This window comes from Camelus ferus, chromosome 4, assembly GCF_009834535.1.
Source record: "Camelus ferus isolate YT-003-E chromosome 4, BCGSAC_Cfer_1.0, whole genome shotgun sequence".
NCBI classification, from domain to species: domain Eukaryota; kingdom Metazoa; phylum Chordata; class Mammalia; order Artiodactyla; family Camelidae; genus Camelus; species Camelus ferus.
In genome coordinates this window covers 56,720,213-56,737,746 of record NC_045699.1, presented here as the reverse complement: position 1 = coordinate 56,737,746, position 17,534 = coordinate 56,720,213, and the positions used below count along the sequence as shown (strand labels likewise).

Below are 17,534 nucleotides of genomic sequence, written 5' to 3'. Positions count from 1 at the left end.
AATTCTTAGGGGTCTTAATATACAAGATAGTCCAAAATAGCCAAGACACATATTTCACATTTAGTAAAACCAGTCTTAAGCTCTGCTGTGAAGAAAAAATTCTCCATTATGAAATTAGAAAGCTACCCACACATCCCACTAGGGAACTAGCACCTACCTCTCCATTTGCACCGTCAAAGATAATTACACTAAAGCTGGGGCTCGACCTCTCCCCATTGACTTCCATTTCTTTACACATCCTTACTCCTTAACCTTGTGGCAGGTAAATTAGGCAAAGATCTCACCATATTCTCAGAGCCATGAAGAACAGAGGAGCTGGGGGAAGCTCAGGAAGGAACACTTGCCTCTGTACTAGGGCCTACTGCTCAGAGTTAAGCAAGCTTCACTCCTATTTCATAGCTGGAACTGAGGCTCCCCAAGTTCAGCTACCTTGTTCAAGGTCACCCAGCTAGTATGTGCTGGAGGCCTTCCAGTCCAAGGAGAACTCAAACTCTTCAAGTGGCTGATTCACCAAAGACACAGCTTTGAGCATTCTTGGATAGGGAAGGATACACTTAACATTGTGGTACCTGGGGCATCTTGTTTTCACATTCAATAGTTCTAAACTTGGGGGCAGTGAGTGCCATCCTTCCAGAAAGCATTTAGAAATCTCTGGTACTCCAATGAAGGGATGGGTTGTGCTTCTGGCTTTCAGCACTCCAGAGGTCAGGGATGCTAAGACATGCTACAATGCTTAAGACAGTTCTACACAAGAAAATATCATCTGTCCCAAAATGCAAATAGTTTCCTGTTGAATAACACTATAGGCAACTTGTAAGTTCATGAGGTAGAAGTGGTGAAATTACTTTAACTCCCTTTGGCATGAAGTCAGAATAAGATACAGTGACTCATCAAAAAGGCAGTATAAAAGGTAGAGTGGTTAGCTCAGGCTTTGTACAGGGAACAGGCCACGCTGGCTGGACTGGCCTTTTTGTGTGGCCAGTGTTGCCATCATACTCAATAAAGCCCCATGAAATCTCTTATAAGGTCACAGACAGACCAGGCTCCACAGCTCACTAATTAGGTAACCTGGAGCAAGTTACTTAACTTCTTTGAGCTTCAGTTTTATCTGTTAAAAAAAAAAAAGAGAGAATAATAATTAACTCATAAGACTGTGAGGATTAAATGATATGTCTCAACGTGACTGGCAGTGTCTAGGCAGAGAATTAAGTGCCCTGTTAAGTGACAGCGGTTGTATTTCTCTCACTACGGTCATGAAACGCCACACTTGGTTTATGCTCCTCAGTTAACTGCTTTCTGACAACGTTTCCAGTGAATATATATACCACATTTGTCTTGCCAAAGGCTTAGATGAAACGGTTTCACCTAGTTGCTACCTCTAAATCTCCTGGACCAGGAAAAAAAAAAAAAAAAAGAGTTTAATGGAATGAATGGTAAAATTTCAACTAGAAAACCTGAAAATCTTTAACATTTTTTTCAGATTGCATGCTAATACACTAATGTTCATTATTAGTTTATTCATATTACAAAAGTAGTAATGAAAAATAATTTCTTTTCATGGCTAACTATTGAGGAATAGAGTCTATTAATACTTAAATAATAGTGAAGTGCCCAAAGGAGGGCACAGCTGATAATCCAGAAGCTTACCAGGACATAGAATACACAACTGTTTAGTTATAACTGAAATCAGGTTAGATAGACTATTTAGCTACATACCACACACCAGCTTGCACAACAGCGGCAGACACGTCACTCTCAGCTTCCCTGCAACAGTCAAGTGTTTTGCATGTTAAAGGAGAAGCCATCATAGAAGCCCTTCTTGAATTCTCTACACACAATACTTTCTTCTCCCAAATTCCTATATTTTTGTATCAATTTACTGCAAACTTACATAGTTCAGTGGTTGTATACCTGGGGTGGAAAGAGGTTGAAGGTAACTGCTACATGGCCAATAAGTAAGAATTAAGAGTCCAGATCCAGTTCACTGGCAGTCTGGCCCAGTGACAATGCGACAGTCCTCTATTAAAAAAAAAAAAAAATCACTAACAGAATGCTTATTAAAGAATACGCCATATTTGAGCTCATTTGTTATACCTCAAACTAAAAAGATGGGACCAATGGCTGGGATACAGAAAACACTTAACTACACAAAAAAATTATTTTAAGGACAGTTTTTACCATGGGATTTCACTCTGTAACAAGTGTGTAATGAAGAATAAGGGAGGTTTGTTTAGTAATACCCATTAGAGATTCTTTCCAGAGTTACCATGATCTGAAGGTTACATTCTTTAAATACCCAATAGAAAAGAAGTTGCACAACAGAGACATGTTTGTTTTCTAAAAATTTCATTGAATATTGACACAATCGTCTAGTTTTGGGGTAACATGAAGGATGCCAAACCTCAAAGCAAAATGGGAGAATTGTTTTGATAAGGCAAATGTTCAGCTCTGAGCTTCCTGATGCAGTTAGCATTCCAAGTGAACTCGACAGAAGAGGTAAAATCTCCTCTATGGCATAACCGTGAGCGGAGCTGTGCCTGCCTCTTCACCTCCTGTTCTCGAGGCTCTCGCTCTGTCAGGCACTGTGAAGCCCTTGTGCGTTGAAACGTGCCTCTCAATTTGAGGGCTCCCAGACTGTAGTCCAGCCATCTTGCTCTGTGGTTCACACATAGTCCTGAAGCATGTACCACGTAATGCAAAGCCAAGTTTCAAGAATTAAAAATGGAGCCAGTCACAATCCTGAGTGCTGTGAGGGAGGCAATAGGGTATTCAAACAAAATATTAATTAAACAATGTCTACGTAGTTCATGGCAGGGCTCAACAATGAAAATTAAAATTTCAACCATGAAAGGGATTCACCAACACCCAGGGACTGGGCTGCCTGCCTGGAGTTGGGGCTGATGTGGAAATCCAATTCTTTTGAGGATCTATACATGGTAATTGGCAAAAAACATGATAGAACAAAACACATCAATTCCTTTCTTTTGAAAATCGCTCTTAAGGGAGATGAGCTTAGAGAGTCCTTTTCCATGGTCCTGCCTATTCAGCCATCCAGAGCTTGAAGGTCCTGTCGTATGAGCAAGTGGCTATGAGCTGCCCATCAGAGGAAATGTCTAGGCCCATCACTTTGCCTTCATGGCCGGCCAGAGTCTTCAGTGGGGACCAGCCTGGGTGGGTCCAGATCTTGGCTGTATTGTCATAGGCACCAGTGAGCAAGAAATTCCCATGGATAGCTACAAAAGAAAAGAAGGGGTGCTGCTTGAGGAATTCAAAAGAGCGTAAGAAAATAAAAGCCCAAAAATCTGCTAGAACATAAAAGAAGGTATTTTCACATTCAGAAAAACCCAACACTCTGATCTATGTTTCTACTAGGCCTCTAGGAAGACAAGGACAACTACAGGCAGACTTAGGGGAAGAAATAACATTATTAGGGTCTTTCGGTTCTTTCCCCAAAAGACAATCTATCCAGAAAAACATGAAGGATTAAGTGCTTGGAACGTCTGTGGAAAAAAAAATGAAGCAAAACATTCATGGTAGTCTTCCTTACTTCCTAGAAACAAGCAGCATGCTGTGCCACGGCTCTGAAAGTGTGCCAGACAGAAGGAAATTACAATTTGTTCCTTCAACAGAGTCCAAATTCTCTCCTGTTCCACTTCCTAGTTAAGCTAATGCCTGGCCTGCATTCCCCAGAAGAGCAATCTGTCTGTCTGGCAATTAAGCCTACAATAGGAGGAAAGCTTACGCTCAAACTTGACACCAGTCACTAAGTTCTGATGGGCAGGGATGGTATAGATACAACGCCGCTGTCGAAGGTCCCACACTTTGCAAGTGTTGTCACCACTTCCAGTTGCAATGTGGTAGCTGTGGATCAGATGTAGTATCCAAGTTAGAAACAAAGAATACTTTCTAACCAATAACCCTCTCCACCCCTCCTTCAATGAGCTTATTTTACCCATTGGGGGAGAAATTTATTCCATAGATTTCCTTCAGGTGGCCCTCTAGGAACATGATACAACGTCCTGTGCGTAGGTCCCAAACTCGACCAAATGCATCCAGTCCCCTGATAAAAGAATTTATGAATGAACATCTTTAATCCAGTTGTCTGCGGAAGCAGGCATATGTAAGAGGTGAGACTACTGAGCTGCCCCGGCTATGTGGAAAAAGCCTTACCCAGTGCCAGCCAAAGAGCCATCTTGATGGAAGGCAATGTCATACACACCCATGCTGTGGCCTTCCTGATGCAGGATCTCCTCTTGAGCCTCCAAATCCCATAAGCGCCATGAACGGTCATAGCTAAGAAGTCAAACTAACAATTAACCAGTAGATAGCAGGGAGGGTACAGCTTAAAGTGGCAGAGCGCATGCTTAGCATGTAAGAGGTCCTGGGTTCAATCCCCAATACCTCCTCTAAGGAAAGTAAATAAATAAACCTAATTACCTCCCTCCCCACCTCAAAAAAAAACAACAACAATTAACCAGCAGATATTCAGTTCCTACAATGTGCAAAGTACTATAGTTGTAGTTCAAGCTATGTTTCTGAAGCCATTCACATAACCGTATTAATAAGAAATTCCTTTCTGACATAAACAATGCCTCAGTAACTAAGCATATGTGTCTTGAGTGCTAACTGGGAAACCATGGATTTCCTGTAAGCCCACTTCAGTGGCTATTTTAAAGAGAGAATTCCACAAGAATGGCCCAGCAAAGATTCTATTGTGCCTTCTTTCTTCCTTGGTTCCACTGTTATGTCCTTCTATTCACTGAGCATTTATTGGGCTCTAAATTGAATGCTAGGGATATAAAAATCAATCATAAACAAATAGATCAATAGAACAGAAGAGAGTAGAAACAGACCCAAAGACATGGTCAAATGTTTTTTCAATGAGGCTGCCAAAACAATTTCAACAGAGAAAGGAAAGTCTCTTCAATAACTGGTGGTAGGACTGTTACACACATGGAAATAAAGACAAAACAAAGAACCCTCAATAAAAAAAAATGGGCAAAGCACGTGGAGATTGAACAAAAGAGGGTATACAAATGGTCAATAAGCATAGCACAGAATATTCAAAACCAACAGTCCTTAGGGTAAAAAAGTTTGGAACCATGAGATTTCACTACACAGTTGCTAGGCTGGGCAAAATGACACGATGGACAACACCAAATGTTGGCAAGAATGTGAAGCAACCAGAATTCTGGGAACGTAAAATGGTACCATCACTATGGAAAACCACTTGGAAGTTTAAAAGAAGTTAAATATACATTTACCCCATGACCCTGTAATTGCATTCCTAGGTATTTATTCAAGAGAAAGGAAAGAAAAACATGTCCACAAAAAGAACCGTACAAGAATATTTATAGCAGCTTTATTCTGACTAGCCAAAACCTGGCAACAGCCCAAGTGTCCATCAATAGGAAAATGGATAAACAAACTGGCAGAGCCATACAACTGAAAATTCCTCAGCAATAAAAAGGAACTACTGAAAGAAAGAAAAAAAAAGAGCAAAAAAAAAAAAAGGATACATGCAATGACACGAATGAATCTTAAAAATGTCACACTGAGTAAAAAAAAGCCACAAATGAGTTCATACAGCATGAACAAACAGAATTAATTTATGGTGACAGAAATCAGGTCAATGGTTGCTTTAGAAAGGGGAGCTGACTAAGGAAGGGCATGAGGGAACTTTCTGGGGTGATGTAAATGTTCTATTGACAAGGGTATAGCTGTTAGCGTAACTGACGCAGTCTTGGGCCAGTACAATTCCTCCTTATCTTGCTGACCCTGCCCAGAACTGTACTGTGCAGTAATCACTTCTTTGTCGTCAAGGGCTATGTTGTTAACAGAATCACTAGGACTAGGTGGCCTCTATGCTCTGTTAGTTCCCAAACAATGAGGAAGACCTTTGCGGATGTATTCCCAGGGACCACAAGATTAGTTACCCATTCATAAATGTTGACTTAGGAATGTACTTCCTGTTTCCAAGCCTGTACCCCCACACCCTAGGTTAACTCTAACACTGTCCCAGTGGCCCCTTGAGGGAGTGGGGTGCAGCTGTGAATCCTTCTGGATCGCTGTCTGCTGGATCCCACCCTGTGAGTGAGTTACCCTATAATACTCTGATCCATCTGCTTTATTGTAGTCCAAGAAATTCTTACCTGAAAGATCTCTGCTCTAGAAATTTACCTGGCAGTTAGCTATAAAGGGTTAGCAAGATGCCAAAGGCCTGTATGGACAGAACAGTAAGAGGATGGCTTACCAGGTGGTACCTAAGAAACGTCCCGATGGGTGCCACATTACACGGGCTACACGCACTGTATGACCTTCAATGTCTGCCACTGGTTCATCACTGAAAAGAAATCAAACATATGTATGTAAACTTTCTTACAGTCATGTAAATACTCATTAAATTTATTAACTGTTGTGCACAGATGCACCCATTCTACATGATTTGACAAGCCAGAATGCAACTTAACTTGTTATTGTTAAAATTTTAGGGCTAATGATATTTTTACTCACTTCCCAGGGTTATACAAGCTTTGGGACTATTTCATGCGCCTACAGGGCAAAACTGTCCATAGCACTTCAATAAACACCATCTTTCTGTTTCAATTCACTATGATAATAAACTCTTAATGCTATACCATTAGAGAAAGTAAGAGATATTTCAGCCTGACAAGCAAAATAATCTCTCTGCACCAAAGAAGTGTTCAGATTCTAGAAAGAAAACAAACTTCTATAGAGACGTGAGGCTATATCAAACAGTTCTGGTGCAAGTGGATTACAGATAAATTTTTCTCAAACTTTAGCTTGTTCAAGGATCCACATGAAAGAAGGAACTCCTAAATCAAGGCTTAGTTTCCTTTTGGTGGCCATTAAATTCTACTACCCAGCAACCACAGAAAGAATACCTGAAACACCAGCGAAAGGAAGTAAACATGAACCCTAAAGAGAGCAATTAAAAAGGGAACAATGTCAGTGTGCATACAAAGAACTAGTCAAAGCCCTAGGGGAACAAATATTGCTATGTTATTACCAAAGCCAATTAAAACTTGCTGTGCTCAGAGGTAAGACCCTGTCTGGCAAAGAGGAGAGACACTAATTAGCTCTTTACAAAATCCTGGAACAAAAGTCTCATGTGCTTTTTTCCCAAAGAAAACTAAACAATTGCACTCAGATGTCTTTTAGCCAACAAAATGCTTCCAAAAATTTCTCGGAAAATAATAATCACAAACAAATTAAAAAAAAAACCTGTTGTAATTGGAAAATACAGTCTAGGTAAAGGATGATGCTGTTGGGAGGGGCTGTCAATTCTCTGGCAATACTGCCAGGGAGAACCTTTTTCCTCTCCCCTGTGGCTGTTTGCTAAGGACCAATGCGCTGCCTAGAAAATTATCTTTAGTCAACCTACCAAATAGTGCATTTCACCAATGTCAATCTATTGCATGGGAAGTATGATGGATCCTTCCAGAATAACTGGAGCCAGGAAACAGTGGCTATTATGTTAGAGGCAAAAATCAAGGTACAAAGTTAACAAGAGGGAAAACCTTACACAACTCCTCTGATGAGAAAAGGTCTAAGAAAAAAACCCTCCTTTTCATTTTCTCATCAAGTTACTCTGACTCTTAGCATCTCTGGGGTTAAAAGCCATATTTTCAGGCCTCAAGGACCGACCAATCAACTACTTACTTTAGTGACTGCAGTGTGGACAGAACAGAACAGTAATAGTCACCTGTCAAGGCTCCAGAGCTTCACAGAACCATCAGCAGCACAAGAGGCCAGATTGACATCTTTTTTGTCCAAGGAGACAGTAGATTTAGGATGGAATACAATTGCTCCTACGTTTGTGTTATGGCCTGAAGGAGTGTTAAGAGATGAAAGTTAAAGGGTTCCTGCTCCCTTATAACTTACATGTAAACACAGACAATGAGTATATTATATATATGTATACACACACACATACATATATATATCCGGGAACATGTGGACATAGAGTTTTAAAGTGGCTATTTAACTGTTTAAAAAAACTAATTTAACATATAAATGACATTGAAAAAGAAAAACACAATAAAACTTTTTTAGTTTAGAGATTGCAAACGCCAGAGTAGGGCGGGACATGAACGAAAAGTGTTATGTATATGAAGTCATTATAATCCAGCCCCGCAGTCAGAGAAAATCAAGCCAAGTCAAATCAAATCAAGAATCAATCTTCTGTGTACTGGGTCTGAGTGTCAGACAGAGTTTGAGAGTAGTGTTTGACAGAGTTCACACTGGGAAAAAGGCTGAGATTTAGGGAAGATTCTAACTCACCTCGAAGCGTGTGAAGGAGGTTGCAATCCGGAACAGACCAGAGCTTGCAAAGCCCACTCCTATCAAACACAAAGGAAAGCATCTCAGCCAGGGTTGGTCTGGGAAGGAAAAGGTACCTCGGTAACATTACTAAAGGACAATCTCTTCTCACTCTCAATAAATGTCACAGTGGCAAACAAAAAAGAAAAAGGGTTAGAGAAGAAAGCTATATCCAGGTCTCATGCAACCAGAGGCCTCTACTGGACTATTTCGGATCAATCTGTAAGGAAACATAGGATAAATTAAACTATCCAATAGTAATACTAATAATGAGACTATCTCCTTAAGTATTCATAGCATTTTGCTGCTCACAAAGTACTTAAATTTTTTTTTTAAGTTTTATTTTGGGAAAATTTCCAACAAATTACTTTCATACCTATCATTTCAAATGAATGATCATTTCTACTTTACAGTGAAGCAGTGAAGGGAACTGAGACTTGCACAGGTGGAGGGATCTGTATACGTCCCTGGCTTTCTCCTGAACCACAGTCTCAACTTCTGCCTAGTCAAGTAGTTCCTGCATGTACAACGTAACAAAGTTTCCCCTCTCACCAGATGACCATGTCCCACAAAAGCAACTAAATAACTAAACAGAGCAAAACAACAGAGTTAACACATCCTAAGAGTTTTTTGCTTATGTGGTGACAAGTAGAAAACAAAGGGGGAGAGGGTATAGCTCAGTGGCAGAGCGCATGCTTAGCATGCACAGGGTCCTGAGTTCAATCCCCAGTCCCTCCCTCCGAAAAACAAAACAAAAAAAACCACAGTATAAGTCATGTTTACCAAGTCTTTACACTAGGAACTATCAAGGCAAAATGCAGTATCTCATCCTACTTTACAGATAAGAAAACTGAAGCTTACAGAGGTTAAGTATCTTACCTAGGTCACAAAACTAAAGAAGAAAAGCTATACTGAGGTGTGTATACCTGTCAGTCTATGAGCTCACTATACATCTGCTCCAAAACGATGCTAGTGTCATGGATCTCTGGGGTCCCTTATGATAGTAAGAACTGCAATGGAAGGCTGTATTGTAAAATACAATGGTTAACCACTAGCAGCTCTAGTTTGGTGTGGTCATGAGAAACAGAGGCAAATGGTACAGAAACAGCCTTCTAAGACAAATGCTGATTTTTTTTCCCTGAACCCCAAGTAAGAAAAAAGATCACTGTAAAATGGGACTTACCAGCAAGCTGTAGCCAGCATTTTGGAATTGGGACTGAAGTGACAGTAGGAGATAGGCCGATCATCCCCAATCTGACTGCAGAAATTATTCAAAGACTTAAAAAAAAAAAAAAAAGGCAAACAAGGGATCATTAACAGGCTAATCCAAACTTTCTTGGTTTTCCCATCATAAAAAAAAAAAAAAAAAAACTTGCTCGTTTTAACCCACCCCAAGATTCTTTCACTTTTTTTTGGTTAGGAGACTCTTATCTGAATGAATGAATGGAGTCAAAGCTCATCTGGAACCCCAGCATGCTGTTTTCTTCAGTCGTAATATCACTAGCTCTGTGTCAGCTAATACAAACAGGAAAGCCGTGGCGAGGTCTAAAGTACAGTCTGACACGTTAAAAGGGAGAATTAAAGAGCAGGGCCGTTGGCCTCTGCCAAGTGCAGAGTACAGTGGGTGCCTGCCACCTGAATTGGCGGCTCCTCCCAAACAGAAACAGTGTAAGCAGGGAGGAGTGTGTACAGCTGCCTTCCCCTTCCTAGGGGTGGGCTCAGGACAACAGCTAATAAACATCTAAGAATCTTTAATATTGGACCATCGCCCAGAGCATCCTACCCGAAGAGATTTGTGCAGTTCTTGCATCTGGGAGGTTCTGGTTGTCTCAGGAATCTCTTTATGAAGACGGGCCTCTTCCAAGCGTTTCATTGCCCTGTGACACAGTAACAACACTACTACTATGAGCAAACAGGCTGGAAACAAAGGTCCACACAAGTCTCTCTTCCACTTAATTTCAATTAACCACCACAATTTATAAAGCAGATTTGCAGTCCCTGGGAGGAAATAAGAAAAAGTATGCTTCTCTCTCCTTCTTTAGGCTCTCCTTACCTGGGCAGTGAATAATTAGCAATCCATAGTCTAGCGACCTTCAGGCTGTTTGGTCCTTCATGGTACCAAGTTTGCTGATACTGAAAGTTAAAGTAAGAGCAGAAATGTCAAGTCTGAAGCATTTCTGCCCCTTTCATAGCTGTCAACCTGCTATTGTAACTGCCAGAAGAAAGGAGAATTAGTTCAGCAACAGGATGAAATCAGGTGTATGTGCTTTCTACTGTGTTTCTTTCTATGAGCTCCTATTGGATGGCTTCTGGTTCCTTGTTAAAAGTGGCATCAGGAATACTATGGTTCTTTCCTGAATGAGAAACTCACTTACCTCTGTTTATATCTACACAGGAGCCACAAACTATTTTCAACAACTATTTCTGAACAGTAAGGTCAACGCCCTCCTTCCCCTAACAAAGTAAAACACTGAAAACAGAAAATGAGAGCTATCCCCTTGTGTCCTGCATGTCTGTACTATGAAGCTAGAGACATATTTTACCTCTTCTTTGGACTTCTTAGATTTCTCATCATCTTTTTTGGTCTTTTTTAAGGCATCAGTACCGACTACTGAGAGGATATTTCTTAACCTGTAACAAAAAAGATCAGAATTTAAACAGAGCTGAGATGAGATTGTGAAAAGTATACCTAAGAAGGGAGCAGACTTTTTCTACTCTCTCACCATTCAAACCCCCAGCAACCTTCTTTAAGAGTCAATTTGTAATCCTTAAACTTCCAGTGTGATTTCTCCTACTCAACAGTCTTTATCTGAAGATTTCCTAAATTGAACTATAAGCAATTACCCTGCTCAATTTACAGTCCGCTAGCGCCATCTGCTACCACTTGGGCTGTGAATACAGATAACCTTCACTCAATGCCACCATGCGCTGGAAACTGATTCAGATGCTAAGTACAAAAAAATGAGTAAGAAACAGTTCTTGATTTCAAGTAGCATAACTGGGGGTGGGGAATGGACAGACAGAAAGTGACAGAGACCATAGTATTTTACATTAAGCATTGTAACAGTGTTAAGTGCAGGGTGCTAACAGTAATCATATAAGGAGTAAATAACCTAGGCTTGGAGGGAGAATCAGGAAGGCTTCGTGGAGGAGGTGTTACCTAAACTGAGTCCTCAATTTATCAGGTTAATAGGTTAAGAATGGGAAAGGACAGTTGAGGCAGAGGATTCAACCAATGTAAAAGTCTAGAGGAAAGAAAAGCATATTGAGCTCAGAATCACAAACAGTTCAGTACGACTGGAGCAAGGAGTACTGGAAAAGGGATGGTGAGAGAGATAAGGCTGCAAACCTAAGTAGGAGCCAGGTCACATACCACTCCTCATGCCCTGATAAGGAGGATTTACATTTGAGAAAGATTCCCGGAGAAGTATGGAGAATGGACTGTAGACGGATAAACAAAGGCGGGGAAATCAGACAGTATACTGTTGTACGAATCCCGAGCCTTAACGGTGGACCGAATTAGGACAGTGGCAGTGGGGACTCAAGACAATAACCTAAGGGACACAATAAGACAGACTTTGTTGTTGAAGACAAAAAATAAACAACAATAAAAGTACACTTTTGAAAGGCTAGCAAGAAAACAACCTATCATGATAGAGCCTAATGGGGGGCCTACCTTACAAGGAGTCAGGTGTTACGAAGGGTTTCTTTCTTTCTTCCTTTTTTTTTTTGAGGGTAATTTATGCTTTTATTTGCCAGTATAACTTAACTACAGTGGAATGTAAACTTTTCTTGCTTAAAAAATACATTTTACATCACAATCTAACAAACACACACACATATAATCTGTATACATATATACAGAACTGAAACAAGAGTTTTGCCAAAAATGTCTACCCTGAGAGTTCTCTTTTTTTTTAAGACTTTTTTTTTGGGGGGTGGAAGCAGTTTTAGGTTTACAACAAAATTGACAAGAAAGTACACAAATTTCTCATATGCCCCCTCCTCTCCACACACATGCATAGCCATAATCAACATCATTCACCACAGTGGTGTTTTTTGTTTTTTTTTTTAAACCAAGGATGAACATACACCGACACATCCTAGTTACCAAAGTCCACAGTTCACCTTAGGGTTCATGCTAATACAGTGGCTAGTGTTGCACATTCTGTGAGTTTGGACAAATGTATAACGACATATATCCACCATTATAATGTCATATAAAGTATTTTCATTGCCCTAAAAGACTTCTGTACTCTGTGTATTCATCTCTCCTCTTTCCCCAAACTCCTGGCAACCACTGATCTTTTGACTGTCTCCACTGTTTTGCCTTTTCCAGAATGACGTATAGAATCTTTCTTTTTTTTGGTTCCCTTGAAAGGAGAGGTTCAAAGCCTTTATTATCAGCCTACCTATGCATGGACTGGATAGGCTCTTGGTGGCAAACTCTGCCACTAAATACTGTAGCTTTTCTTCCAATACTGAGCACTATGCCCAGGAGCAAAGTGGAGGTGCAGGGGCACATGTGTAGGGCATTTGCTAATAGGAAGGTCACAAGTTTTGTGCCCCTTATTACAATGAACCCAGATTCCTGTTGGGTGTGTTGTAAACAGAGGAGCCATTTCTTCAGGCTCCCTGCTCTGAGCACACCCCAGAAAGGCTTCTTTGAGGTGGCATTTATGCCGAAACGAAAAGAATAAAAGGGCTCTCCCTAAAAGGCAAGAGAGGGAAAAGAGAAAAATTAAGTGGAAAGACAGAAAAAGAGCTTGAGTATCCCAGAAGGCTCATTATGGTTACTATGTCTAATAAGCTAAAGAAAGGTGACACAAGGTAAGAATGAAGAGTATGATTAGGAGTTTTTCACTCTAAGTTCAATAAGAAGACACTATAGGATTTTAAGCAAGCAATTAACACATGCTTGGAGCTATTCTAACAGTCAAAATGTGAAAGCAATGGAGATAGACAGAAGAGGACACACTGGAGGTACATTTGAGAAGTAGAATAGACTAGGTTTTGCTGATGGGGTACACAAAAGGTGAGGCAGGATTTCAACTGCAAACTGTGTGAATGGTAGTAGTATTCACAAGGAGAATAGGAAAAGGATGGAAAACAGACGAGTTCAATTTAGATATTTCAAGTTTGAAGTATCTGCAGAATAGCTAGGCTACAGAGATCTGGGAGTCATCAGAATACATGGGAAACATGTCATGAGAATGGATCTGATCACTCAGGGTTAGTGTAGGATAAAGGCAAAGAACAGCAGTATATAAGGGCTACGAAGGGGAAAAAGAAGCTTAAAAGAATCAGTAAGAGAAATAGGAGGAAAATTGAGAGGATCTGGTCTTATGAGAGCCAAGAAAAGGGAGTGTTTGAAGCAGGGAATGGGTGGCGGGCAGTGTACTAGGGCTATCTTAGTAAAGATGAGTTGATGACCTTAATATAGAGCAATTTCAGTGTGGTAACAGTCAATCAGTTTGCAGTGGGTTGAAGGGTAAATGAGCAGTAAGGGCCTTAAGAGAGTAAATGTAACGAGTGAGGAGTCGTTACAAGTTCTGAAGAGGCAGGCAGGCCATAGGAAAGGGGGCTCATGGTGGGAGGGGTAGGCTGTTATCTGTATTTCCAAAGGGACTTGCTGTGCCAACAGCTTATGGGTCACTGGTTCTCCAAGGGCAAAGGGTGGGCAGGTGGTGGCACCGAGCCTCCTCTAACACTGTGCCCTAGTGGAGAAAGCACTGACCTGTCCTGCCCCCCAAACCCCCTCTTCTGACATACCTTCTGCACCGCTCCCATTAGGACAATCAGTCCCCTTCCACCTGGGAAACCCCTTTACTCTCTCCCCTCTAGCCCTTCTTGGCACCCAGCCACCTGCCCAGGGGTGCCTCCACCTCTCCCATCCATCCACTCTTGTGGCCAGCCCAGCTGGTTTTGCAAGATACTGGATTGGTGCACAGAGATTTTTTTTCCCCTATAATTTAAACATGCCCAGCACTGTTGGTTCTATTTAAATGAACAGAAGATTAAACGTGTCAATTACAAAAACTAAGAAAAAAAAGACATAATGAAGGGGAAAGATGAAATAGTGGATAGAAAAACAAGAGAAGGTCCTCATTATTGTGTATGAATAGCCTGCCAGTAAGAGATTTTGTCACCTTAAAATCACAAGAGGAGCATTATCTGAGGACAGCGCCTCTTTTCAATAACACCCAAAAAACTTACTATATGTTTCATGTTGTTGACAAAGAATGTGTTTGTTGTTTACATTTTCAGAGTTCAGTAACAAGTGAGTTTAGTAACAACTCACAACTCCACACTGAGAAGAAAAAGGGAGGGAGCACGTTAATATCCTCTTCAAAGTTCACAAAAAATAATCAGTAGTGGAGTAAAAATTGGCCCAAGACTCAGATTATGGGTTAAATTACATTAACACAACTTAATAAGATATTCTGTCAACATTCTACTAAAGTTCTAGCTTTGGACCAACGGAAATTTGAAACTAAAACTCTGTGAATAAAAGAGAAGAGAGTAAATATTCAGAAAGGGTACCTTTCTCTTCTTTCAGCAGGACCCTCTCCAAAAAGTGTGATGGGCTCCCCCAAGGCTCTAAGGCAAGCCTTGACTTCTGAGTCATCTGTGGAAACATTGATTTGCCGGGCTCGCTTCCTTCTCTCAAATTCTGCTAATACTTCGGCCTGTCGCTCACTGATGTGCTCTTCAATTTCAAACACTTCTCCTACAAAAAAGAACAGGCAACATGGGCATAATTATCAGATCTTCTTTAAGCAGGGAGAAAGAAAGAATGTCTTGCAATTAGAGTCTGTATGCCTGGAAGGAAAATTTACCATCTAATCTATTACACACTTCACAGCTAACTGTTTCTCAGTTTATTTAGATATGCTAAACATAGAAAACTAATGACAGTTTTAAAAGGGGGGGCGGGGGAGAGCAGGAAAATGGTTCAAGTCATTTTGTTTCATTTGGCAACCTTACACCTATAAAAACACACAGTTTACAAGAGAAAATGAGTATGAAGCACCTTTAGCAAATGAGTTAACTAGGCTTTCTATCCACAAGATAAATAGAAAAATTATTTTAACAACTGCCAAAACTATTCTCTAAAACAGTCTCAGTGTAGGGGCAATTACAAATGTAACTTGTAAACTGAAAATAATTACCATGAAAGTGATATTCCTTGACTGTGTCTCTTTGGATAATCTAGCAGTTAGTTTTAAAACCCCACACCAAATAAAAGCATTTGCGTGAAAAAGTACAGTGGTGATGCAGTTATGTTTAAAACAACATAAAAAGGTTAAAGTCACTAAAGTGCATGTGTATAGAAAAGAAAATGTGTGGGAGGATCAATGAGAAATCTGACAGAAGTCCTATCTACAGAGAAGTCTTTTGATTTTATATGCTTCTCTACTGTTAGAATTTCTTATGACAAACATGAACAATTTTATTTTAAAAATACTGTGGACCACTAGTTACTGACATGAAAAGATATCCTCAACAGTATATAGAGTAAAAAATACATGTTACAATTTATCATGGTTTCACTTGTGAAAAAAATTGTATTTTTATAGTTTTATTTCTTATAAAGCTATAGCCCGTATTGAAAAGAATTATGGGTTTTTCTACTTCACACATTTCTACACTGTTTAATGCCTTTCAAAATAAAAATGGCTATTACTTTTTTAATTTAAAAGATACTTCATTTTGGGTGAAAAATAATTAGAAAACTGAAAAAAGGAGAATATTATGAACCACAGTAGCTCCAAACCAATGCCAGAATTATGCTACATCTCCAGAAGATAAATGGAATCAGTTTGAATCCAAATACACACTAGATAAATTCCTTGTAAAATTACTAACAATTCATAGAAGAAAAACTGTATAAAAATTTTTAAGAAAACAGTTCTCTAGATAATGCTAAATGGGATAGGCAGAGTTCAGCCTTACTTAAGTGAAAGTTTAAAATTTGAAATTTTTTGATACTAATGATATCTAGGTTTAGGAAGTTAATCATCACAGAAAATTTGAGCACCAAAGGTAAAGATGGACTCACAATTTGGATCTTACCAGAGGTTATGTTAATATTTCCTGCTTCAATTCCTGCTTTAAGTCCTTCTTTTCCCAAAATCCCAGACTCTCCTTTGGCCAGACGCTCCCTCTCCTTCTCTTCCAAACTGCCATAATAGATGTGTGGTTTCTTCACAACAGAAGCGACTAAGTCATCAGGTGCCTTAGTTTTGGTTGCCTGCTAAATCAAATACCTGGATTAACAAAGCTTAATTTTAGCAATTTACTAGGCTTCCCGTAAGGATGAAGCTCATGCAGAGCTTCAATCCTATTTCCTCCCCAAAGAAAAGGACAAATTGGACACCAGTTAAGACTTGTTTTCACTGATGGGGATGGGGGGGGGGATTCCAGTCTCTCAATCACCTAAGTTTTGCACATAGGAAGAGGTGGATAAAACTATGAATTTATCTTGGTGATTTTTCTAGCAAAGGTTTGCTTTGGAACATGTTTACTTCAGTCAAAGTGCGCTCACTCTCTCTTGGGTTTTATGAAACATCCAGGGTGACTGCTCATCACAGGGGATTTCAAGGATAACTGAAATAACCAACGCGATGTTAAGGGGGAACAAGTTACAGTTACTGGCCTATATATTTCAAACGTTTTCAGAAGTAAGACAGTAGATATGACGTTAGGAGGCCTCATTACAATTAAGGGGTCTGACATTGACAAAAACCTTGGACAAGACACTACTCCCTTTCAGAACTCCGTCTCTGGATCAGATGGAAGAGGTTATTTAAATTTCGTGGGCTGGGGAGGTACTGAGACGTTAATGAGCTAAAATATATGAAAGCACTTAGGGATAAGGAAAACGCTGCCCCACTCTCTAAGAACAAACTGAGTCTGGCACCATTCTCAGCCCTCCATCGCCGGAGCCCGTTCCCTAACGGCCCCGTTCCGCAGGGACTCCCCCACCCCTCCGAGCTCCCTGCAAGAGTGAGCTGAGACCTGTACCGTGGAGGAGGCTCGTGAGGAAGCCATGCTGGGCTCCGGGGCCGCGAAGCCCCAAAGCAAACCGTGCTCTTCCTTTCAGACCGTCCACCGCGCGCCCAGCAAAGCGGAACTACGTCACCAACCGGAAGGGGGCCGGAGGCCGACGCAGCGTCCTGGGCGGCGTG

General features: G+C 40.5%; 1 protein-coding gene and 1 non-coding gene across 5 annotated transcripts; both read right to left on the bottom strand.

The window, feature by feature from the left end:
* Positions 1 to 2,329: 2,329 nt before the first annotated feature.
* On the bottom strand, positions 2,330 to 17,524 carry PRPF4 (pre-mRNA processing factor 4). 4 transcript variants are annotated; one of them, XM_006195011.2, is made up of 14 exons: positions 17,371 to 17,524; positions 16,420 to 16,597; positions 14,887 to 15,073; positions 10,887 to 10,974; positions 10,397 to 10,476; positions 10,127 to 10,220; positions 9,527 to 9,621; positions 8,305 to 8,363; positions 7,727 to 7,850; positions 6,254 to 6,343; positions 4,171 to 4,293; positions 3,953 to 4,060; positions 3,743 to 3,861; positions 2,330 to 3,233 (listed from the first exon to the last, which is right to left on the bottom strand). In XM_006195011.2, the coding sequence occupies exons 1-14, from the start codon at positions 17,395 to 17,397 to the stop codon at positions 3,040 to 3,042; spliced, it is 1,566 nt and encodes a 521-aa protein (XP_006195073.1). In that variant the 5' UTR covers positions 17,398 to 17,524; the 3' UTR covers positions 2,330 to 3,039. The 4 variants fall into 4 exon arrangements, with proteins under 4 accessions (XP_006195073.1, XP_014423492.1, XP_006195072.1 ...); XM_014568006.2 differs by having other exon boundaries at positions 17,365 to 17,498; XM_006195010.3 differs by having other exon boundaries at positions 16,420 to 16,600; positions 17,371 to 17,490.
* Positions 12,867 to 12,996, bottom strand: LOC116663404. Its single transcript, XR_004319655.1, has one exon. It is a non-coding gene; the product is annotated as a small nucleolar RNA SNORA11 (small nucleolar RNA).
* Positions 17,525 to 17,534: the final 10 nt, after the last annotated feature.

Excerpts from the sequence above, each read along its gene's own strand:
- PRPF4 (XM_032478221.1), bottom strand. The coding sequence starts at position 17,397 with ATGGCTTCCTCACGAGCCTCCTCCACGGTACAG. Across the intron at positions 10,477-10,886 it reads CTAAGAAGTCCAAAGAAGAG|TATCAGCAAACTTGGTACCA; the intron begins GTAAAATATGTC and ends TTTAACTTTCAG. Across the intron at positions 10,221-10,396 it reads GCTAATTATTCACTGCCCAG|GGCAATGAAACGCTTGGAAG; the intron begins GTAAGGAGAGCC and ends ACTGTGTCACAG.